This window comes from Trichosurus vulpecula, chromosome 2 (assembly GCF_011100635.1).
Source record: "Trichosurus vulpecula isolate mTriVul1 chromosome 2, mTriVul1.pri, whole genome shotgun sequence".
NCBI classification, from domain to species: domain Eukaryota; kingdom Metazoa; phylum Chordata; class Mammalia; order Diprotodontia; family Phalangeridae; genus Trichosurus; species Trichosurus vulpecula.
In genome coordinates this window covers 73,088,936-73,113,518 of record NC_050574.1, presented here as the reverse complement: position 1 = coordinate 73,113,518, position 24,583 = coordinate 73,088,936, and the positions used below count along the sequence as shown (strand labels likewise).

General features: G+C 43.7%; 1 protein-coding gene across 1 annotated transcript in view; it reads left to right on the top strand.

Moving 5' to 3' along the window:
- The window catches only part of MACF1 (microtubule actin crosslinking factor 1), a 312,647-nt gene that overhangs the window by 271,394 nt on the left and 16,670 nt on the right, over positions 1-24,583 (top strand). Inside the window, exons 77-96 of the mRNA XM_036746382.1 lie at positions 58-231; positions 315-470; positions 614-814; positions 2,785-2,913; positions 3,672-3,845; positions 5,265-5,420; positions 5,696-5,902; positions 5,996-6,115; positions 9,131-9,300; positions 10,890-11,049; positions 11,705-11,899; positions 12,318-12,446; positions 13,380-13,523; positions 14,308-14,496; positions 17,285-17,402; positions 18,030-18,193; positions 19,571-19,733; positions 20,080-20,234; positions 22,156-22,230; positions 23,582-23,599. Coding sequence (XP_036602277.1) covers positions 58-231; positions 315-470; positions 614-814; positions 2,785-2,913; positions 3,672-3,845; positions 5,265-5,420; positions 5,696-5,902; positions 5,996-6,115; positions 9,131-9,300; positions 10,890-11,049; positions 11,705-11,899; positions 12,318-12,446; positions 13,380-13,523; positions 14,308-14,496; positions 17,285-17,402; positions 18,030-18,193; positions 19,571-19,733; positions 20,080-20,234; positions 22,156-22,230; positions 23,582-23,599 — 2,997 coding nt within the window. The remainder of the gene's footprint in view (positions 1-57; positions 232-314; positions 471-613; positions 815-2,784; positions 2,914-3,671; positions 3,846-5,264; positions 5,421-5,695; positions 5,903-5,995; positions 6,116-9,130; positions 9,301-10,889; positions 11,050-11,704; positions 11,900-12,317; positions 12,447-13,379; positions 13,524-14,307; positions 14,497-17,284; positions 17,403-18,029; positions 18,194-19,570; positions 19,734-20,079; positions 20,235-22,155; positions 22,231-23,581; positions 23,600-24,583) is intronic.

The following is a 24,583-nucleotide window of genomic DNA, read 5'->3' as shown; positions in this document are numbered from 1 at the left end:
CCTTGGAAAGGCCTAGTCATCCTGCCACACTAATCTTAAGGGTTTTGTGTTTCGTAGGAGTTTAAAATGGAAGTTTACCAACAGCAGATTGAGATGGAGAAGTTAAATCACCAGGGGGAGCTAATGTTGAAAAAAGCAACTGATGAAACTGACAGAGACATTATCCGAGAACCATTGACGGAGCTGAAGCACCTCTGGGAGAACCTGGGTGAGAAAATCGCCCACAGGCAGGTACGGTGAATGTTACTAGAAGCACACACACTCTATCCCTTGGGGTTTTCACTTTCCTAATTCGCCTTTCTTTTCCCAACAAGCATAAACTTGAAGGGGCTCTGCTAGCCCTTGGTCAGTTCCAGCATGCATTGGAGGAGCTGATGAGCTGGCTGACTCACACAGAAGAGCTATTAGATGCACAGAGGCCAATCAATGGAGACCCCAAGGTCATTGAGGTTGAGCTTGCAAAACACCACGTAAGTTATTGATTTTCTCTTTCTAAACCCTTTGGTTTCAAACCAAAAACTTACTCACTTATACACTCTCCTCCCTCCCCGCCCTCCATAGACTTGAATTGATTAAACCTGCAAGAGAAATTAACATGTTCAACATTCTTTAGGTTCTAAAAAATGATGTGTTGGCTCACCAAGCCACAGTTGAAACAGTCAACAAAGCTGGCAATGAGCTTCTGGAATCCAGCGCTGGCGATGATGATGCAAGCAGCTTACGGAACCGACTGGAAACAATGAACCAGTGCTGGGAGTCGGTGCTGCAGAAGACAGAAGAGCGAGAGCAGCAGCTGCAGTCGACCCTCCAGCAGGTAGGCAGCATTCTCTAGGGCTGGCATGGCTGTGCATGTGTGTGCTCTGTGTGTGTGTGTGTGTGCGCGCGCGTGTGTGTGTGTGAGCATATGTCTGTAGACGTAGAAAATCACTAAAGCTCAGCATTGGAGAGGCCGTGGAGTCCAGCCTTTGTTTGAAGACCTCCAGACAGGAGCTTCCCACCACCTCCTGAGGCAGTACATTCCATTTGGTTAGCACCAACTCTTAGCAGTCCTTTTCCTTATATCAAGTTTGAACTTACTCCTTTAAAACATCTGCCTGTTTCTCTTTATTTCTGCCTTCCAGGCTTAAGCAGAACAAACCTCCTCCTTTTTCCTGCAACAACCCTTCAGACACTTGCAGATATGATTTGCCCTTTAAGAATAAGCACCCCTAGTTTTTCCATATGACTCTTATGTGGCGTGATCTCAAGGCCCTTTCCCATCCTGATTGTCTTCCTCAGGATATTCTTCAGCTTATCAGTCTTTCCCAAAAATGCAACACCCAGAACAGAACACAGTGCTCCACTGAAGGTGGTTTGATCTGGGCAGAAAGTGAGGATAGTAGCAGTGTCTCACGTCCCTCGCCGCAGATGCTGTGCTTCTTTTAATGTAGCTTCCTATCATATGAACTACCTGTCCTGAGGCCTTTCTCAAATGGCAGCAGCTGCTGCTGCTGCTGTGGCCTGACATGCCCTACTGCACCTTACACTTCTCAAGTAGGTTCTTTGAACCTCCATAGTGTGAGATTTTACTTAGATCCCTATTAAATTACATCATGGCATTTCTGAATCAGAACAGCAGTGTAATTGGTAGCCGAGGCCTGACAGCTTAAGCCACAACTTCAAATAGTAGGAACATCTCTGATATTAGAGTGAACCATATAGTCATATATTTTCATTTAGTGATTTTTGCATTAAAAAAAATTATCCAAACAAACCCAGTCATTGAAAAAAACAAACAAAAAACCCTAAATCCCATAAGCAATTAAGAAAAACAGTTTTTTTAAGTAATAGTTATGCATAATCATGCAACTACTCATATCCCTTTGTTATTTTGGTTGAAATAAATCTGAAATGTCATTGCTGTAGGGAACTCTGAATGAAGAAAATCACCTCTGCCAATACAGATGGGTGCCTGCTCTGCAGCGTATAGGCTTAGAGAGTTGCCTTGTAGGCACTGAAAGCATTAGTGACTGTGCTGAGGTGGGCCCTCTCCACCTGCAGCCCCCACCCCCATCCTGGGAGTATATGTGTGTGGCAGGACTAGAACCCAGGGCTTCTGACTTTAAGATCCTGTCTCTATCCACTGCACCATGCTGCTTCCCAAATGATCAAGTAAACTAAGACCACAGATGTTCGCTTCCATAAGGTAGCACCAGAATTGTTCTTTGTATTTTCTGTGACATCTTACATATGGCATGTGAAGCTCAGGTCATTTAATATAGTTCTTTCATTTTACAGAGGGGAAAAGTGAAGTGTTTTTACCCTGAATCACAGGACACAGATATTAACGAGCAGAACCAGAATTTGAACCTTTATCCTTTAACTGGAAATCTAGTGCATCAGAATGTCCTCTCTTCCCATGAAAGGAGTATTTTGTGATTTACTGGAGCTTCTTTTGTAGACCAGCTCTGTGGTATCAGACTTTACTTGATGGAATTGTTTGGGTAGAGATCTAATTTCACCTCTGAAATATCTGAATCTGTAAAATAATGAACTATGTTGTTATGAGGCCTCTGTACTTGCTGTTTTGTGTAGTACCTTTTGCTGTAGAGGATGGAAATGTTTTAAGTCGATCCATGGTCCAGGCTGGATCCTAGCTAAGTCATGAGATGACTCTCTGGAATTGTCAGAATCACTTTTCCCTGAAGTTGGATTCTATATATAATAATTTAGAAAATTAAATTTCAAACCAAAAATTAATAATTGCTAATGCCCTCGATTCACAATCTGGCTTTTCTCAAATAGGCCCAGGGTTTCCACAGTGAAATTGAAGATTTTCTCTTGGGACTGACTAGGATGGAAAACCAGCTTTCTTCATCCAAGCCCACAGGAGGACTTCCTGAGACAGCACGAGAACAACTCAATGCCCACATGGTAAGAGCCGATGAATGAGAGCACAAAACTCCTTTCTAAAGCCAGAAGCCTGTGTGTCTTTAGAGCTAGTCTTTGATGTGTATTTTTGCTGATGGTAATTTAATACAAAATTGCAGATGAGCACTTATTCAGAGAGCTTTTATGAGTTTCTGTCATGTCCCAGTATTTCTTGGAGGAGTTTGGCAGATAAAAAATAGCAGCGATCTGTTCATATTCTTAGACAACTTTATTGGTAAAGAAACAATGAGAGAATACAGTGATCTATATTCTCTGCCTCTGTAACAGTAACATGGAGATGTGTTCCATAAGGGGGCTACTTAGTACAGATTTTGAGAAATCCTAATATGGCAGGTTTTGGTTTTTTTTTTTTTTCCCAGGAAAAGGGTCTCAAATCAGTGTGCGCTGGAAGGGACAAATCCTGTGTTGATACTGACATAAGCTATCCCTAGGGTCTTCCCTCCACTTCCCATGTCTGGTTCTAAAATACATTTTTTTCTCCTTTATCTCTGCTGAATTCAGAGGATCAAGAGTTCTCCCAGATAGGGCCTTCCATAGCCCTGCAGTTTAACTGCTGAATTCCTGATGCAAGAGACAGGCCAAGAATCATTCTTTCGTACCTTCCCAGGCTCTTTCCTGGGGTTTATTATGACATGTGTGAGCATGTACATGTGCGTGAGCGTGTGCAAGTTTCATTGAACTGAAATCTCATTGAAATGTACCTTATGGATATTTTTGCTCCCTCTTTAAATTGCATGTAGGAGCTGTATGACCAGCTGAAAGCCCAGGAGGAGACGTATAACCAGCTACTGGACAAGGGGAGGCTAATACTCCTAAGCCGAGATGACTCTGGATCTGGCTCAAAAACAGAGCAGAGCGTTACACTCTTAGAACAAAAATGGCATGTGGTCAGCAGCAAGATGGAAGAGAGAAAGGTACCAGTGTAGCAAGCGTCATCGCCAAAGGACAGGCACATAAAGATCTCAGCCAGGGAGGCGGCCTTTTCTCCTGCTCCATTTGTTTACAGTCAGCTCTTCGGGTGGTTGAAGTGCTGATTCCCTCAGATGTCTGGGCTCTCTCTCATGTCTTCCACATGCCCCCTCGAGGACAGGGAGTGTCCTTCACTTTGTCTTCATATCCGCAGTGCCTAGCATGAGGCTTTTTGGCCAGATAGGTGGTTGGATTTACTCTCATCATACTGTGTTCATTCATTTCCTGGAATCACTAAGGTGGTGATTCACTTTGTGACTGTTTTTAGTCACCAACTTTTAACTTGAAAGGAAGGCCAGTGGCTTTTAAAAATCATGATTGTTGAAATTTCATGCAGTATTGGGGCAGCTGCCCTGGAGTCAGGAGGACCTGAGTTCAAATCTGGCCTCAGACACTTGTCACACTTAGTAGCCTTGTGACCTTGGGCAAGTCACTTAACCCCAATTGCCCTGCCTTCTCCCCTCCAAAAAAAAAAAATTTCATGCAGTATCTATGGGCAATGTCCAGATACATTTTCAAAAATCAGGAGACATATTCTTAGTTGAATAACTGAGAAAAGCTAAGGGATTTGTTTCAGAAGAGCAAAAGAAAGGAGAGATGATCAGGAGCCAGCCAATTTTGAATAATCATGTCAGATCCTTTTTTCCAAATTAAGTACCAAAAGCAATTGTACTCTTTACCTACCTGTCACTACAATGTTGCCTGAAGATGATGCGTGGCAGCTCTAGATTATGAGGGTAGAGGCCCACAGATGGGTATTCAAGGAATATTTAAGGATTTGTCCTTGCCAAACCCTATGGAAATTGGAGTCTAACTTGTTCCAATTGGGCTGTTTTCCTTTGCATTTGTATTTCAAGTCTTTATGACCCAAATAATAGCACCTTGAATTTCAAGGAACAGGAATACTCGTTTCTATTGTTGCCAGATTTTTACCTAGAACTGCTAATAACTTCCTGGCTGCTTTTATTACATTGACTGCTTATGAGTACACTGACCTTTTTTTTTAACCACAGTGAACATACCTCCTGAATTTGACAATGTGAAGAATAAACTAAAGGAAATTGAAGTTTTACCCAAGCCAGTTCACAGATCCTGCAGCTGTTACTTCCAAAGCACCCATTCCTTTCCATTTATTGAACAGTTTCCTTCCCTAGATGCTAATTGAATGCACACTTCTTATCCCTTTGTTTCACTTTCAGCCCCTAGCATTGAAATCCGCCCTTCTTGACAAACAAGTCATGTTCCGTGGTTGTCTTAATGAGGTCCCTCTTTTAGAGGTCATTTCATTTGGTATACAATGAAGTTTTTATCTGTGAATCCATAGTCCCTAAACTTGGTCCTTTCTTTGTGTCATTAAAATTCAGTCCAAGCTGGAAGAAGTGCTCAACCTGGCAACAGAATTCCAGAATTCCCTGCAGGAGTTTATCAACTGGCTAACGCTAGCAGAGCAGAGTTTGAACATTGCACCTCCGCCCAGCCTTATCCTAAATACCATCCTCTCACAAATCGATGAGCACAAGGTACCAATTATCTTCCTTTGTAAAGGTGTGGATGAAAGAGGCTCATGAGTTCATAGGTCTGTATATGTCAATGGTTAGTCTGTCTTTTCTCACAATTATTTTGGTACTTAACCCAACGAGCTAGGCAGTATAGGCCTAGGCCTTGATGGCAAGTCAGAAACTCACCTAAGGTTACATGGCAAGTATGTGATGAGGGCGGAATTTGGTCTTGGTCTTCAGACTCCCAGGTTCAATACTCTATCTTTTGAGATTGCAAGAGTAAAATTCTTTTTTAGGTTTTTGCCAATGAAGTGAATGCTCACCGGGACCATATCATTGAGCTAGATCAGACTGGAAATCAGTTGAAGTTTCTCAGTCAAAAGCAGGACGTTGTCCTGATCAAGAACTTACTGGTTAGCGTTCAGTCTCGGTGGGAGAAGGTGGTCCAACGGTCTGTTGAGAGGGGTCGATCTTTGGACGATGCCAGAAAACGAGCTAAACAGGTAAGAAACTTTGATTGAGGGATGTTATAAACCAGTCTGTTAGGATCAAACTTCATACTCTAGCATCCCAATGTTTTTGTCATATGATTCCAGTTCCATGAAGCTTGGAAAAAACTGATTGACTGGCTAGAAGATGCAGAGAATCACTTGGACTCGGAGCTGGAGATATCCAATGATCCAGACAAAATTAAGCTTCAGCTGTCCAGGCACAAGGTAAAGCAGTTAAGTGATCACAGGCTGATCTCCAACATAAAAACCCACAGAGATTATGACTTGGTAAGAAATAGTCTAACTCTTTTTGAAGAGAAACAAACAACTGGTGAGTGAAAATAGCACTGAAAGGAGCTGGACTCCAAACTTCATTCATTAGCCAGTCTGAGTCCCTCAGTATACCTCATCTTGGTAGAGATGGGGACATAAAAAGTGCATTATCATACATGTACTGTCAGACACAGTTGTTTTGTATGTTGATTTTTCTGTTTTTTCTTTGTTACAAGGAAAGATCCAGTGTTGGTGGATTGGGAAGTATGGTGTAATAGAACTATAAAATATGTAAATAAAAATAAGGAAAGAAATTCAGTTTACTTAGGAAAATCTAGAGCGATGTGGGATATTGGAAATTAACCCTGATTTGGTCTAAACCCCTCCAACCAGAGGTGTGTCATGTTCCTTCCCACTCTCTCACAAAATCACTGTCTAGCCTCAGATTGTTTCATATGAAACGGTTGTGAAGATTTTAGTGGAATGCAAGCCAACAACATGGTGTAGTAGCCATAAAAAGGTTATGAGATTTTAAAACTCCATCATGAGAAGTATAGTGTCCCTATTGAGTGAGGGGGTAGTTCCACTGTGTATACCTTCCCAGTTACACCACATCAGAAAAACTACTTCCAGTTCTGGGGCTGTTTTAAGGAGAACAGTAACAAACTGAAGTACCTCCAGAGGAGGCCAACCAAGCCAGTGAAGGGCTTGAGATCCTTAATATGGAAGGTCTGTTGTAGGCCCAGGAAAAAAGAAAACCACAAGAGGGAAGAATATGTGTGCTGTCTTCAAGCACCTGGAGTCTGTCACATGGGAAAGGCTCAGATTTTGGCTCAATTGGTCAGGTTAATAGGGAAGGGAAAGGTTACAGAGGGATAGATTTAAAAGTTTGAGAAACATCTTCTAACAATGCAAGTTGTCCATCTGTGGCATGGACTGTCTCAGGAGATAAGGTTCTCCCTTATTCAGGGTCTGCATGTGAAGCCCTGATGATCCCTTAGTGAGAAGGCTGGAAAGGGGTTTTCTGTCCATTGTAGGTTGGACTACCTACTTCTCAGGCTCTTTCCATCTTGGGAATCCTCCAGTTCTCTGAAATTCCTTAAGCATCTTACACTGCCCTAACTGTCAATTCAGTATGACTTCAGCAAGAACAGCTTCTGCCATACATCAGTCTGCTAAGCGTCATGTCTTAGGTGAGAGGGCTCCTCAGTGTAGATCAGTGGGATGCTTCCCAGTTTCAGCCAGTCTCTCATGCTGTCTGTGAGTCATGTGGAGCTCCGTATTTTCATTTACTTAGGTACATTTTGAACTGATGGAGTGACTAGAATTTAAGTGAGGATTACTGGGTCCATTAATTTGGAAGGTGGTCTCTAGTGAAAGACCCCAGGGATCTGGCCTTGGCCATGTTCTGTCCAACATGCGTTATGGTGACTTAGAGGGAAACATAGATGTGCACTTATTGGGTCTGTAGATGACCTAAAGCTAGGTAGGATATCTGGCACAATGGCAGTAGCCCAAATCAAGTCAAGTGGAATCCAGTAGCGACCGCTGTGAAGTCCTACACTTGGGTTCAGAAAACCCATAGTGGGGAAACCTGGCAAGACGAGTAGTGGACTGCAGTGCAACTCCACCAGGAGCCAACGCTGTGGCCTGGCACGCAGAATAAAGACCTCATGTGGCATGAGGCCCTAGGAATGGAAATCTCACCTCCAGAACAGGAATCCTTCCGCCCAGCTCAGACCACATCTGGAGTGTCAGATTTAATTCTGGGCACCAAGGTTTAGAAGAGATGTTGGCCAGCTGAAACGTGTGCAGAGGAAAGTCTTCAGGAGGGCCAAGGGGCCAGAAGCCAGGCTATTCCAGGATTGAGTGGAAGACCTGGTGGAGGGAAGACTTAAGGAGGGGATCATCATGATTGGATTTGCTTTACTTTACACCGGCTGGCAGCAAAAGGAGTGGTACATAAAAGGCGGGCGCAGAGGCAACCTTTGCATTACAACTTCGTAACACTAGGAGTGATCTAGAAGGATGATGATGGTGAAGATCCTTAGCATTTATAGAGCACCTAAGGTTTACAAATATCTCATTTGATTCTCACAATAATCCTGGGAGGGCGGTGCTGATATTATCCCCATTTTACAGATGAGGGAACTGATGCAGAGAGAGGTTAAGAAACTTGCTAAGGTCACTCAGCTAGTAAGTATCTGAGGCTGGATTTGAACTCAGGTCTTGGTGACTTCAGGCCTGGCGCTCAATTCACTACTCCCCCAAAGTAGAATGGGCTGACTCATACAGTAGTGAACAGCCTGTCAGTAAAGGTTTTTAAGTAGAATCTGTATGACTCTGTCAGGAATTTGTTTGGCTTTGTGTTAGGGCAAATGGCTTCTGAGGCCTCTTTGAATGAAAAAATTCCTTGATTCTATGATTTCAAGGAATAAATCCCCAGTACGTATGAGTCAGTCTTAGGTAGGCTTCTTGTGCTACTCTAAACAGCAACAAAAACCCATAGATAGCAAATTTTAGAAGTTTTTATTTGGGGGGTACATTTTGTCTTGACACAACAGATGCTTCCTAACCAGTCCCCAGACGACTTCCCCCTCCTCCCATTTGCTCCTGAGGAATAGCTCAGCAAAATTGCCTAATAGTGTGCTTGTGACTAATAGTATAGCCCACACTGCAGTTTTGTAGTTCACTGATAGCTAATCAGGAGAGGTACATTTTTAACTTCAGCACTGTGGGACCAGCATTTGCCCTGAACATACTGCCTTCCCATGCCGTCTTCATTGACCTTGCTGTTGTGACTTTTCTGTGCCGTTCTTTGTACCCTACAAAGTCAGCAGAAGGCACTGTTGTCTTCATGCATTCTCCACTCGTGGCCAGAAAACCATCTGTGCCTCTCTTACTTTTTCTAAGCCAGAAATGTATCTGATTTAAAATAGGCTTTCCCTTTTCTGTTTGGAATCACAGGAATTTCAGAAAACACTTGGTGGCAAACAGCCTGTGTATGATACTACTATTCGGACTGGCCGAGCCCTGAAAGAAAAGACCTCACTTCCCGATGATGCTCAGAAACTTGACAACTGCCTGGGGGAAGTCAGAGACAAATGGGACACTGTGTGTGGCAAGTCTGTGGAACGGTGAGCTGATCATAGATGTGGACCTCTGGGTCTGTGTGTAACGCTGGCTTTCAAAGAAAGTAGTCCTAACGTAGATTTAGGGCCCATCTCTTTACTCTCTGTAGCACCCAACCCATAGTTAGTCTGCATTAAGGTCTAGATAAGCCTGATGTCTTAGGCTTGTAATTCTGTCATGAATTTGTGGTAACACCAGAAGGAATCCAGTTATCTCAAAGGGTGTTGTAAAATAGTCACGATACAATTAGATCTAATTCTCTCTAATTTGAAGTTAAACTTTCTGCCCTTCAGCACTTTAAGGGAAGTTTAACTGCTGGCATTATTACAGGGCAGTGTGATGTAATGGAGTGGAGAGAGAGCTGGCCTAGGAGTTCAAGAGCCTCGTCTGACACCAACTGGCTGTGTGACCCTGGACAAGTCACTTAGTGCTTTAGGCTAGAGATGTTAGACACACAGCATAACACTCCTGAGGGGAGTCCAAACCATTAAAAATTTAACTGGGAAATATTTAACAAAATAAATAAAAATAGAACCTAGATGTTAGATGATGATTTTCTAATTCAACATGTGGCCCAAGGGAATCCTTATCTATGGTTTATTGGCCCCTATTTCTATTTGATTTTGCTACCAGTGCTCTAAGCAACACTCTTAAACCTATAGGTTGTAGAAAATGTGCCAATCTACATGGCTAGAAAGAGATGACTCTTCCGGGAATTCCCCTGTACCAATGAAATAATAGTTCTACTCTCCATTCCTGTCCCATTATTACAGAAAATAGGAGTTGTAAAAAGTTACTAATTCAAATTTAATGCTTCTGTGGGTGTGTTTGGCTAGAGCTGCAATTAAGCTATCTTAGATCTTACTTTCAGGATATGTGAAATTGTTGGTGTGTTTTTCCTTTACTAGTGTAGAATGCAACCTCGCCATAGCTTAGCAGATGGCTTTTTGAGCTGGTGTAGCAAAGACAATTCATCTTGTGGCCACATTTCTGAAGGCAAGGCTTTCTTTTCTCGGCTGACCTAGGCTAGTCCTCAGATGTTAACTATCCAGTTCATTGCCAGACCCACGCTCAAAGCCTTGACAGCTTGACAGGACCTGTTGGAGCCTTCACTCCTGGCATAGCCTTTGAGAACCCAGGACCAAGCCCGTGCTACCATGAGGGCAGAGGAAGAGTACTTCAGTGGAGATTCCAATCCCTTTTATTAAAAATAGCCATACATCTCCCTCATTTACACATTCCAGATTTCTATGCTTTCCAGATAAGTGGATGTCTAAGGCTGTTTCTCAAGAACTATTCCCTTTCAGGATTTACTAACTTGACATATGCAATGATCTACCGTAATTCCAAAGTACTCATGATGTCAAATGCGATCTATCTCCATACAGAGGATTGATGATCTCAGAGTGCAGATTAAAGCTTTTATTTTTCTTGCTTTTTTTAACATGACAGATGCAGAACTAAGTTTTGCATGACTTCATATGTATCATGTAAAAAAATTTACAACTGCAAGTAAAAATAAAATTTTTTAAAATAGGACTGTGCCTTTTCAGAATTAATTACAAAAGTGACTTTTGCCATTTTGAATTTGTAGGCAGCATAAGCTAGAAGAGGCCCTCCTCTTCTCTGGCCAGTTCATGGATGCGTTGCAAGCTCTGGTTGACTGGTTGTACAAGGTGGAGCCACAGCTGGCGGAAGACCAGCCTGTCCACGGGGATCTCGACCTGGTCATGAACCTCATGGATGCACACAAGGTAGGAAGAAGCCGCCCCTGGTGCATGAAAGGCCACACTGTTGTCTTCACTCAGGTTTTCCCCTGCCTCTGCCCTTGAAAGGAATACCTGCAACAAGGCCAGCAAACAGGATGTTCTTATTCTCAGCTGTGGGCTCTTGTCAACCATGTGACTAGGCCTATGCCCTTTCCCTAAACCTTGGATGGTGGTGGTGCCACACCCACCCTTCATTTCAGTGAGGCAGGTTTCCCTAAGTGCTTCGATGATGCTGAAAAGATAACGACTGTGTTTCTCATTTCTCTGTCCATGTTTTTATGTACTAACTTGAACCACTGTTGCCATTCTGGATTAATCACAGAAGATTTGTCTAAACTAGTTATTTGCTTGTACAGGATTTATGACTTTTTAAACTTCACTTTGAGAATCCATTTTATGCCGTGTCTCTGTAGCCCTTTGGCTGACTTCATAGACTGAGTCACAGAATGAACCAGAATACTAGAGCTGTGGACTCAGAGGATTGATGCATTTCTAGCAACTCCCAGGAGGAGAGGATTTTTTTTCCTCAGTGAAGGAAACAATGTTTCTGTCTTAGAAGCCTATTTTAAAAATGTGTTCCTTGATACTCCATGTTCTTTCAGGCTCCCAGAAATGTGAAAGTGCCTTTTTCCTTTTGCAGGTTTTCCAGAAAGAGCTGGGAAAGCGCACAGGGACCGTACAGGTCCTGAAGCGATCTGGGCGAGAGCTGATTGAGAACAGCCGGGATGATACCACGTGGGTGCGGGTACAGCTGCAGGAGCTCAGCACCCGCTGGGACACCGTGTGCAAACTCTCCGTGTCCAAGCAGACCAGGCTGGAGCACGCCCTGAAGCAGGTGTGAGGAGAGTGCCTGCTTCCGTGGGCGTGGGCATGGGCGTGACAGGTTCATCCCCAGCCATGAGCGAATAGAAGTCAGGGATCCTTATTCTGAATGTTCTCCTCAGGCACTCTGCCTTCTCTGAATTAGAGAAACAGGTCAATGCTGCAAGCCTGGAGTTTGGTCAGTCATATTAAATAGTCACAAAATGAAGAAGTGACTGATCATAGGATCCTCAACAGAGGTCAAATGACTTGCCCGCAATCATAGTGTGTTTGCAAAGCCAGAATTTGAACCCAGGACCTCTCATTTCAAATCATTCTTTCAACTAGATCATGCTTCTCAGTACTTCCACTTGCCTAGGATAGTTTAAAAAAATAATAGAAGGCCTGGGCTCCTTTTCCTGCTGTAATTCATCTATCCTTGGTTCCTCTAGGCAGAAGAATTTCGAAATGCAGTCCACATGCTGCTGGAATGGCTTTCTGAGGCCGAGCAGACCCTCCGCTTTCGGGGAGCACTTCCAGATGACACAGAAGCCTTACAGTCCCTCATCGACGTACACAAGGTGAGGCACTCTGGGGAATGAGTTTTGAGGACAGCCCCTATCAAGGAGCTGACCACCCTGCACCCAAAGACCTGAAGACTCTTTACTCAGAAGCATCATATGAAGTGGCAGAGTCCCAGTCTGGCTTATCCCAAACTTGTCTTGTAAGAATGAGAGCTGACTCTTCTGCAGGAAATGCCTGGCCTTTGTATCGCCTTTAAGGGTCAGCCTTCCTGAGCTCTCTCTCAACAAACAGTTTCTTGTTCTTTTTTTATAACTCCTTGTTGCCCTTTATAAAGAGTGAGGCTCGTTGTTCCTCTTCATGCAGGGTCCTGACTTTTATAAGTTATTTGCCTCTTTTGGTCCCACAGGATCTTCTAACTAGGCTAAAGGACATTGTATTTTAAGCTGCTGTGCCCTAAGGAGGAGGCCAACTGTTCATTCCCATTTTGATTTTTCCCATTGTTTTGTGTTGTCCGTATGTATGTTTTAAGCATTGCTGAACTCTAAAGTTTGGTTTTGTTTTTTCTCAGAGTTTGCCACATCTTGTAGTTCATTGTTGTATTATTTGTGCCTGAAACTACTCTTTACCAAAGGTTATAAGTTTTAGAAATCTAAAAAAAATTTTTTAGAAAGGTGGTAAAAGGGATGATGAAATTGGCACAACTAAGATGGGCCTCTAGTGCCCCCTGTGGCGGCTCTCAGACCTGTCCCCACTTCAGAGACAAGCCCCTCTTCTGTTCAACTAACCCCAATGGTCCCCTCCCATCTCTGCACTTTTTGCATTCGGGAAAACGAGGAGGCAACTGCAGAAAAGACAAGGTTTCTGAATAACTATGAAAGTGGGAGAAAACTAGCCACAAGCTTTTCATTGTCTTTTTTTCCCCCAATTGTGACCCTAGCAGTCACCTAAAGAATCTATTACTTAATTCATGCTTTGAAATATTTGTTTAGGAATTCATGAAGAAGGTGGAGGAAAAAAGAGTGGATGTGAATGCAGCCGTGGCAATGGGAGAAGTCATCCTGGCAGTGTGCCACCCGGACTGCGTCACCACCATCAAACACTGGATCACCATTATCCGAGCGCGGTTCGAAGAGGTGAGCTCCTGTTCTCGGGGAGAAAGAGATGCCCCAGACGAGAGGGACTCGTAGAGGTGCAGAAAGCCGGGGTCACTTTGGCTCCGGACAAGACGCTCTTTCTGTCTCTTGCTTCTCCTCGTAGTCCCTTCCACAGGAACAGAAGGGATGCTGCTTCCGCTGTTAGTCGTCACCCCCATGCTCATAATAATACTCCCCGTTCTACGAAGGAAGAAAGACAAGTAATTAGTGCTCTCGTCTTATTTGTCTGTGTGAGGAGACTCACAAGTGATGCTGCCAGGGCATTTATATAGTTATTCTTCATTATTAGCAAACAGCATATCATATGCATTATCTTCCTCTTCCTGAGCAAAGACATCATAGAGTAGAAGAAAAAGCACTAAAGATGAAGGCCCTGATTCTGTCAGTATTTCTGTGGCCTTGACCATGGCACTCAGCTTCTGGGTCTTACTTGTTTTATTTGTCAAATGAGGGTAATAATTGCCTGTGAAACAGTCGAATACAGCATGTAGCACACAGAGAGCTATCTGGATCATAAAGGCTTATTACTGCTCTCTCTCACTCTGTTTCTCTTCCCCACCCCCCACCCCCTTCTTTTCTTTCTTTCTCTCTCTCTCTCATACACATTCTCTCTCCCCCCTGTCTTTCTCTTTCTCTCTCACACACATTCTCTCTCTCCTCTCTGTTTCTCTTCCTCTCTCTCCCCCTCTTTCTCTGTTTCTGCCTTTCTTACACACCCTGTCTCTGTCTCTCTCCCCCTCCGTCTCTCTTGTTCTGCATCCAGGTTCTAACATGGGCAAAACAGCACCAGCAGCGTCTTGAAGCAGCCCTTTCAGAACTTGTCGCAAATGCTGAGCTCTTGGAAGAACTTTTAGCTTGGATTCAATGGGCTGAGACCACTCTTATCCAGCGAGATCAAGAACCAACCCCACAAAATATTGACCGAGTCAAATCCCTCATCGCTGAGCATCAGGTACCTGGGCCGTTAACCTACTCTCCTTTCCTGAAGTGTTTTTCCTTGCTTGCTTGCTAGGAGAATTATATTAATTGATACTGTTTGTAGCCAAGAACCTTGGCAGCTCATCTCCGTGCTCACAGTAAACATGTCTTGGAAACACTAGCGAACCTCCTAGAATACGTGCACACAAGGCCAGGTCAAGTGAATGATGCTGTGTCACTTTCCCTGGGCCCTCACTGCTGCTCAGCAGCTCTCGTCCTTTTCTACCACATTGCCCATAACAGCTATTCCAAGCAACTTCCATTATCCTCAGTTCTCCCCATACACACATATACTTCACTGTCAACAGAAGACCTCACACCTTGCTTGTTATAGAGATTGAGACCATGTGATGTGAGCCCCCTCAGGCCCCTCCCCTGATGCATGTGTCCAAACCTCTCTTTTCATCAAAACTGTCTACCTTCCCCTTCCTCTCCTCTCCAAGTTGCACTCCTGCTCTTGGGCCTTGATCCTGTCCTCTTTCACCTTCACCAAGACCTTTCTCCTTCCCTCCTTCCTTCAGGACCTTTCTCTTCTTCTCATAGGACCATAGAGACTATATGGTCTAACACCCTTCTCCCTCTTCTTCCCCCACACCCCGCAATTCTACTTTGCAAAGTAACGTGACTCACCCAAGGTTACAAAGAAAGTGAGTCACAAAGCTGGGCTTTAAGCCCAGATCTTTTGACTCCAAACTTTACTCCTTCCACCATGCTAGTGTGTGGGTATATAAATCTTCTCATTTATTTATTCAACTTCAATTTGACCCTCTCCATTCCTTTCCTTCTCCACATAGACATACATCTTCCCTGCCCTAAAAAAAAAAAAAAAAAAATTGGTCCCTGAGTCACTTTCTTCATCCCTCTTTTCTCTCTGCAGGCTTTCCTTGGGTGTTGGTTTCCTAAAATTAACTCTCACCACCCTGCAGATGACTTAAAAATCTCTCTCCATCCCTAACCAGTCATCTACACTCCACATTTATATCCCCAGATGTGTGGGTGTCTTGCTGGCACCTCCCACTTGGCTACTTAAGAGATCCACAATTGGATCCAGAATCTAAGAATTGGAAGGGTCCTCAGAAGTTATATAGCCCCTACTGTGCTGAACTAGAAATCCCTATACAGTGTGTCTGACAAATGTCATCTGACCTTTGCCTGAAAACCTCCAGGAATGGGTGGGGAAGAAGCCCCAGAGCCTCTCCAGCAGCCACCTCTGCTCTTTGCTAGCTGTAGTGGTCGAAGAGGGCATTGTTGGGGGCAGCCTAGTTTTGCCTCAGCACTCCTCACCCATGGCTCTTAGTTCTGTCTCAAACAGCATAAATCTAATTCTCCACAACACTTTCCTTCTCTAAGCTGTACATCTCTAATGGCTTCTCCTGTACTTCTTAGAACAGCTCATTTATGCTCATGGCTGCTGTTTCCAATGCAAATCACAATACCCGTGTCTTTTCATCATGGGCTGTTTTAAATTCATCAATTTCCCCAGGAAACCTGTTCCTCCTATTAACTTTTCTCTTTTGGTTATTGGGGCCACCAGCTGCCCACAGTCAGACGTCAGCACCTTATGAGTTTCTCCTTTCTCCCTCCCTACCCCTACTGGTCGACTACTTAGCACCATGTCATGTAGACAGCACTGACCTGGAAGTCAGGATTTGTGGGGTCTGCCACTCCATGGTGGTGTCACCTTGGGGAGGTCTCTTACCCACTCTCGGCATCAGTTTTCTCATATATAAAATTAAAGGGTTGTACTAAATGATCTCTGAGTTCCTCTCTAACTCTAAAACCCTGTGACCTATCTTTATGTGTCCTCTCCTTACCTCTTCTCTCTCATTGCTCACCCACCTTAATGTGCCCTTCTTGCCCATCTCCTCTTGCCCTCCTTCCCTTCATGTCCCACTTCAAAGGCTCCTTCTCCAGGTAGCCCTCCATCATTCCCTCTTCCTCATTCTGGTCCTCCCCACAAGCCATATGTGGGAGCTCTCATCCTCAGATCTCTTGGCATTGCATTTTTACCTCTCCTAGGCACTTAACACATTCTACTTTGTGTCACAAACTTTGAGTTCCTGTTTTATCCTATTTTATCTTTCATTCTGATTTCTCTTGCACTGCAGAACATGGGCCATGTTTTAGTCACCTTAGTATTACCCTTAATGTGTAGAATACAGCTTCACACACAGAAGGTATTCTGTAGGTATTTGTTATGTGATCGAAACCAAAGAATCCACAGAAAAGCTTTGTTGTCTCCATAAAAAATAAATTTTTTGACATTGAACCTGTATCTTTTGTTCATTTACTTCTACCCTGTCATCATCCTCGTTGCCAACACTTATATCGGGTTTTTAGTTGTACAAAGCTCTTTGTCTTATTTGATCCTCATAACCTTTTGCGGTGGGTCATCCAAAAGTAAACCCGTTTTACAGATGAGTAGTCTTAGGTGACTTGTCCATGGTCACATGGCTGGTAAGTGTCATATTCAGAGTCCAAACCCAGATCTTCCTGGCTCTAAGTCCAGCCTCTACCCATTACATGTCATTGCCTATAGTGATCTTTGGTGTGTTTATTGGCATCAAATGCGTTAGTGGGGATCCTGAACACAAAAGGCCAAGGCTGGACTCTTTTGTATTACGCTGTGGTTAATGTAGCCAACCAGCCCAACCTTTTAATGTCTGTGTCAACTTGATGTTTGTAAGCTAGAAACAGCTGGGTCCCATCTAAACCTGTGAAAATAATTGTTAGTGGGTTTTCCTGTTGTTTGTACTTAACAGGCCTTTATGGAAGAGATGACTCGAAAACAGCCTGATGTAGACCGTGTCACAAAGACGTATAAGAGGAAGGCCATAGAACCAGCTCATGCACCTTTCATTGAAAAACCCCGCAGTAACCGTATGTTCCCAACTTCTTTTGTCCAAATGGCTAAGAGCTGTTTCCTGCTATTTAAAAAAAAAAAAAAGGATATGCCCTTTTGCTAAGGGACCGTTGAAGCCTGGTTTTCTCATTTTCGAGAAATATTAATGAGCTTCCTTCTGCTCCCTCCCCCTGAAATAGCTCTTATTTTGAAATCTGACCGGTATAAGGGCAAATCGTAGTTCTAATTAACCTCCATAAGTTAAGTTGGAGAATAAATGAGTAAATCTTTTTCTTTAGCCTTCAGTCTTGTCCTCCAGTAAGTCCTGCTGAGGACTTACATTGATTTACCACTAGGACATATCAGCATCTATTTAAACCCATTCTTTCCTCAGTTGAATTGTTATTTTCTTAATGGCCAGAGAAGTGGTTCATAACTTTGATAGACTAAAATAGGAAAAGAAAAACCACAGGGATTTGGAGGAAGAGCAAATGCCTGTGTCTGAATAAGATAATTTTCTGCATTTAAAGGTTTTGTTATCCTGCATTCCTTACCCCTTTTTTTTCATATTATTGATCAGACCTCTTTGTAATGCGCTAATGAGTGTCTGTTTCTTGGTTCATAAAATTCTCCTTTGTCTCCAATGGTTATTTTTTTCTTTTTAGGGAAGTCTTTGGGCCAGGCTGCTCCTCCCCCTATGCCACTCCTTTCCCAATCTGAAGCAAAAAACCCCCGGATCCACCAGCTCTCAGCCCGCTGGCAACAGGTCTGGCTCCTGGCCCTAGAACGGCAGCGGAAACTGAATGACATGCTGGATCGATTGGAGGAGGTAACATCTTTGGGCTGGAGGATAAAGTTGTTTAAAAGGACAGCACTCCTGAACCATTGTCAGTAGGAGGTGGGCCTTCCCACTAGTCCAAGGAAGGAACTTTGTATTGAGTCCTCCCCACTGTTTCTGACCCAGATCCCTTTGTGACCAAAGGTACATAATTGTGAGGCAGATAGATGAATTAGAGGTTTTGTAATAGAGGTTTGATCTGCGGTTTTGAAATAGAGCAAAATGTATTGATCCCTATGAGAATGAAGCCTGTAATCTTGAACACACTGGTACCAAGTGCTAATTAAGAATCAGGAAAATAAAAAGGGAAAAGAGGGTGTGATTGAGCAGCTTCCGTATTGGCAGCTGTAAATCACAGAGGTGACTTCTGTGGATGGGCAGTTGATCAATCCTCACTAAACCTGGGGAAAGAGACCTTTTTTTGAGGTATCATCACCCATTCTACAGAAGCCCAGTAGTAAGTACTCTTCACATTCCTTGTAAGAAACTGATAATATCTTTTTTGTTTGTTTGTTTATGCGTAACAAAGCAGCTCTGCCCAGAAGTGAGTGGTTTTTGTTTTGTTTTCTGTTTTATTTGTTTTTTTTTTTTTCTGTAGGTCAGTTGAGCTTTAAGCATAATATGTTTTCCTTTGTTCTTTCCAACTTTGAAGTTTTTGGAAGTTTGGAAAACCAAGGGGTGGAGGAAGGAACTGCTCTTTGTTTGTTGGTTGAAGCACTCTTGGCATTTTGAGTTAAAACAGTCAAAATGTCTGAGAACTGCCCTGCATCCTGCATAGGCTTGCCATCTCCCACCAAGTCTTGGGCCTGAAAACCAAAGTTTCACTGGCAATTTATTCGCTTTGGTGCCATTTCGAAACAACATGCTTGGATGCCATGTTGGGGTTCTCATGCTTCAGCCCTAGAGAACAATGTAAGGCATCCTATAGGAATGATTTGGAGAATGCAGCCTGCATTGCTTGAATCCTTCTGTTTGAGCAGATCCCAGTAGAATCCATGCTGTCGTAAATAGCTGGAGATTTATTGAAACAAGACCTACCTGTCCTTTTATGTCTGAGAAGGTGCTGCTCACTAAAAGCCCAGCAAAACCTGAGCATTCTCTGCCTGTTTTATTTTGATTCCTATAGGCTGCATTTCCTTCATGGCAGTTGTTGTCTGAATAACTGTGGCTTGAAGCAGAGTAGCCAAGTCATGCCTTTCAAAATGTGGTCGTATCCAACTCTAAACCTTGGTGGACCCCTCCCCCCTTCCTCACACCCCCAGGAAGGCCTGCATGGCTTTACCGAGTGTCTGAAAGCTACAGTCTGCTTGGGGGCGAGTTTTCCCTGTAACCATCAAGTCATATTGATCCCCAGTCATGTTTGTCCAGTTGAAGGAATTCGCAAACTTTGACTTTGATGTCTGGAGAAAGAAGTACATGCGCTGGATGAATCACAAAAAGTCCCGGGTGATGGATTTCTTCCGACGCATTGACAAAGATCAAGATGGAAAGATTACTCGGCAAGAGTTCATTGATGGGATTCTAGCGTCCAGTGAGTCTTTTCACAACTCTGAAAGAAACCTGTGAATGTTTTTCCGCTTTCTTGAAGCAAGCAAAATGTTGGCAAAGAACTCTAGGCAAAGGGAAGAAATAATTTGAGAACCAAAAATAGTTGTAATGTTGGAGGAGGTGAGGAACTTAGGTTATTTCACCAAGAACCAAAACAATTGAAGTAGTATAAGAAAGCTCACGTCATTAAAAATAGGAATTCTAAGTTAAATGTACTTTAAAATAAGGTTTCTCTTGTATTTGGTACTTGGGGTGCAACTTGCTCTAACTCAGCCCTTGAAGAATCTCCTTAGTTGGTGTTTCACAAGGTGATTTCTTTTTCAATTCAGAGTTCCCCACCACCAAGTTAGAAATGACTGCCGTAGCTGATATTTTTGACCGAGATGGTGATGGCTATATTGATTACTATGAATTTGTGGCTGCTCTCCATCCTAATAAGGATGCTTACCGACCAACAACTGATGCAGACAAGATTGAAGATGAGGTATAAAGCCATTTTACTTCCATTGTATTTGTAGTCCTGGTTTCTAAACCTCCCAAGTAGTGATTGTGGCAACAACAGTATTTGGTGCTCGTTGGTAGAGATGGGGTTAGGTCATGACATTCTCAGCCCCTTGGTTAGGCCTATTTGAGAGAAATCCAGTTTCAAGGAGTTCTTTGTTCAGTAAGGTCACGCTGCCAGGAGAGCTTTGTGTGATTTCAATGACCAAAAATCCAAGGCTTTAGTGAGCCACTTTGGTCACCGAGCCATTGGTCATCAGCCACAATGACTTAGTACCAGTTCTAGGCAACTTCTCTGTGGATACAGGGGAATGTACCTAACCAGTCACAAACCATCCAGCTTGCTACCTCAGAAAACATAAGGTCATGTCTAAAAGGGCAAGTGTGTCAACAGCCAGATATAAGACAACTAAAATGGAAGGTCCTGATTCATCCACCTCACATGACATTAAGTTCACTTCAACATACATTAAGTGCCTGCTGTGTGCAAGGAACTGTGCTAGGTGATGGGTATACAAAGACAAAACTAAGCTTGTCCCTGCCCTCAAGGTGCTTGTACTTTACGGGAAGCTTTAAAAGAACACAAGCCTCCTGGGACGTGAGGCAGCAGGGCTGGTAGGAAGACACAGGCCCATCGACAATAACAGTGAAAGTAATAATAGTGACAGCTGGTATTTATGTAGCACTGAAAGCTTTCTAAAGGATTTTACATATATTGTCTTATTTGATAGACAGCTCTGTGAGGCAGGTTTAGCTATTATTTTCCTCATTTTTAAAATGAGGAAAATGAGCTCATTAATCAGCCAGCAAGCATTTATTGAGCACGTGCTGTGTGCCAGGGACTGAGCTCAGCACAGAGGAGGCAAAGAAGCCAATAGGATCCCTGCCCTCAAAGGGGATGCTGCTTATGTCCAAAAAGGTATCTACAAGAGGGGAAAGCACCAGCACCTCAGGAACCAGCACAGGCCCTCCTGAAGAAGGTGGCGCTTAAGCTGCTACACAAAAGAAGCCAGCGATCCTGAGAGTCAAAGATGAGAGGTGGGCTGTCAAGGGGAGAAGCAGCAAGCAGGCCAGTCTGAGCTATATGCTGCATCGAGGGGAGGGAGGGGCTGCTGTAAGGGTCTTAAATGCCACCATTTATATTTGATTCTGCAAGTGACAGGGGCCTTGGAGTTTGAGCAGGGGCATGATGTGGTCAGACCTGCACTTTAGAAATGAAGAGAGGCTAGAGGCCAAGAGACTAATTAGGAAGCTATCGAAGTAGTCCAAATGAGAGACAAGAAGGCCAGGATGAGGGTGTCAGCCATGGGAACAGTGTTGTGGAGATGGGCAGCTGACCAGATGTGTGGGGATACAAGCCTTGGTGACTGGGAGAAGGGGGGAAGATAATGGAAGATGATGGATTTCATGTTTGAGCCAAAGGCTGTTGGTTACATGGGACTAAAGCCCACACAAAAGACTAGGACTGAATATATGGATCTGGGAATTATTTACAGAGATGATAATAAAAACTGGCAATACCATCTGGTGAGAACATAGAGGGAAAAAAAGTTTTGTGATTTGTTATGGCTATAGAAAGTGATAAGAGGCAGGATTTGAACTGGGGGCTGTCTCAATTCAAAGTCCAGTGTTATTTCCACTTTGCCACACTGCCTCTTACTGTGCCTTGAGATTTGGCCCAGCCAAGCACTATCAGACTCCGAAGGATGCTGCACTGCAGCCCTCCTGTCATACTCCTCAGGGAGCCTGTTCTCAGTGGAGAAGAGGGAGCTCATCTGCCTCTGATGTTTGCGGTCACTCGGCCCATGCAGACAGGCGGGGACAGTTCCACACCTTAGGCTGTGTCCTGACTGAAGAGGGCATGTTGCTTGTGCTTTGATCTTCTTCTTACTCTCCCCTCACAGGTCACGAGACAGGTGGCTCAGTGCAAGTGTGCAAAAAGATTCCAGGTGGAGCAGATCGGGGAAAACAAGTACCGGGTAAGCTAAGGGATGCACCACATGAGCGGCCTTGGCCAGAGTCCTCATCTGACAGAATGGATGGGCTTCCCTGAGATTCAGGATTGGAGTTTTCCAGTCCTCCTTCCTGAGATAGAGGTGCCTTCCTCATCAGAAAGAGAGCTGCATTCTGGACCACCTCCTCGCTGGGCATCAGGTCCCTCAAACATTTCTGAGGAGAGAGACGCCAGGCTTTTCTCTTCCTTTTTTGATGCCAGCATTGTGTGAAATAGTGGCTAAACAAGTAGTTACCAGGATGGCAGGCAGTTCATATTGGAAGGAAGCCTGCTCTCTGTTTGTGAGAGCATGAGGAGGTATCCCAGGTAGAAACCATCCAGGTCCGTCTGAGTTCACTAAGAACAGGCAAGCAACAAGTTTACAAAGCACATTCCTCTTACCAGTGCAAGTATATACTTGGGTCACTATTATGTTCATGTCATAGATGAAGGAAATGTAGTCTTAAAGAAGTTAGATTTCTTACCAAACCAACCCTTTCAGTCTTCAGCTGGAGTCAGAGGAAGTTTACAAATGCACCAGGGGAATGATGCAAGCCAGGCTGTCCTGGTTCAGATGGACCCACCAGAAACCTTCAGAAAGCATCAGAGAGTTCTAGAGTCTCTAGGGGAGCAGAGACTCCAAGATATTCTGGGCCTTAACCAAGGTTACAGTCAGCATAATCAGGACCTCAGATGCCAGTCAGTCTTCTTCACTTTTGTCTCTCTGCAGTAGGAAACCTCATCATAGAAGGTCTTTTCAGTATTTGCACAAGTGAAAATGTGCTTCTGTCTTCAGTGACAGTCTGTGGAAATGGATTAGCCATCACCATTTAGGTTTCCTATGTGCAGGAGAAAGGAAGGGCTCAGGTATGACTCAGTGAAAGTAAAACTACACAGACAGATTATGTTTCAGATGGTTAGATACCTTGAGTTAGTGCTTCTGCTTTAGAAACAGGAAAACAGCTCACCACAATTTTTGTTAAGTCAAAAGGTTTAGCAAATTGTATGCTCAGTGTATACGTGTGTGTGTCTGTGTGTATATGTGTGTATTGGTGGAGCCGAGCCACAGCACAGTGGAGGGAGGGGGCTTCAGGATCCCCAGAATCTAGCCTAGACCCAGCCCAGAGGGCTCCATTTCCCAGAGCACTCAGAGAGTCTGGTTCTTACCTTTCAAGGTGACAGTCTCTCCTCGGCACGAGTGGCTTGAGTATGAACAGATTTCTAGTGACTGGTAACATGATTGGGTGATTGTTCCACAATTTCATATTGATTTGATCGAATGTTCTTATGTGTTTTATTTTTCTTTCCTCCTCCCTCCTTCCCCTTGTTCTCCGTAGTTCTTCCTCGGCAATCAGGTACAGTGTGCCTCGCGGTGCCCACCCCTCTAAGTGGCTGTGGTTTGTGTAGTCAATGCTTTCTGTCCTTTGCTGTGGTGAGAAGTGATCAGCAGCATGCTTGTGTCACATCCGGTTCCATCAAGAGGCTCGTATCCAGGCCAGAGTTTCAGAGCAGCCTCAGCAGCGAAAGGACTCAGCACACACTCTGAAGTAGATGCTGAACATGCCACTAAAATCCTCAGAGGCACCTGCGTCGCTCAGACACAGAACTGCCTCTTACTCGCTATGATCCAGTCATTTAGCGACGGTTGAAGCACGGGCCAGGGCCAGTTCAATTTTTTTAAGAGCTCATGACCTCCTGTTTTTTAAACATGGCATGTCACATGGCATAAATTCTAGTCTTCTAACTGGAAAATTTATGCTGAGCAATGAAGTTTCAGAATGACTATTCTTTGCCCTATATTTGAATGCTTTGGTAGCTTTTGTTAAGATATACCAAATGAAAATGGAGAAATATAACTAGTGCGAGGTAAATTATTCAGCTTCCTGAGCATTCTGAATCTGGCCTGCATACCACAACTTGATGGAATTAGATGTTTTTAAATTATAGGAAGAAATAAATTCTCTTCTACCCACTGGGTCACTATAATCTCTCATGGCTTCCCAAAGAGATCTGGCATCATTTATATCACATATTGCATGATATATCCATGTGTGATTATGTCCAATTATGATTAGGAAAACCAAATTGGAGGTTGATTTGATTCCCCAAATGAATTTTATGTCTAATAGGGAAAAAAAAATAGATACTAGGCTTTTCCCCAAATTGCTCAGAAACCTTCTTAATCATCATTTTCAGAGGTGATCGACACAGTCGGGTTTGATTTTAATTTGGACTGCCTAGGTTAGAGAAACTAAAGATATACAGTGATATGGAGGGGGAAGTGACAGTAATGCAAATTTTAAAGAGCAGGCTTTTTTATAAGTGTGTGTTAAGTGTTA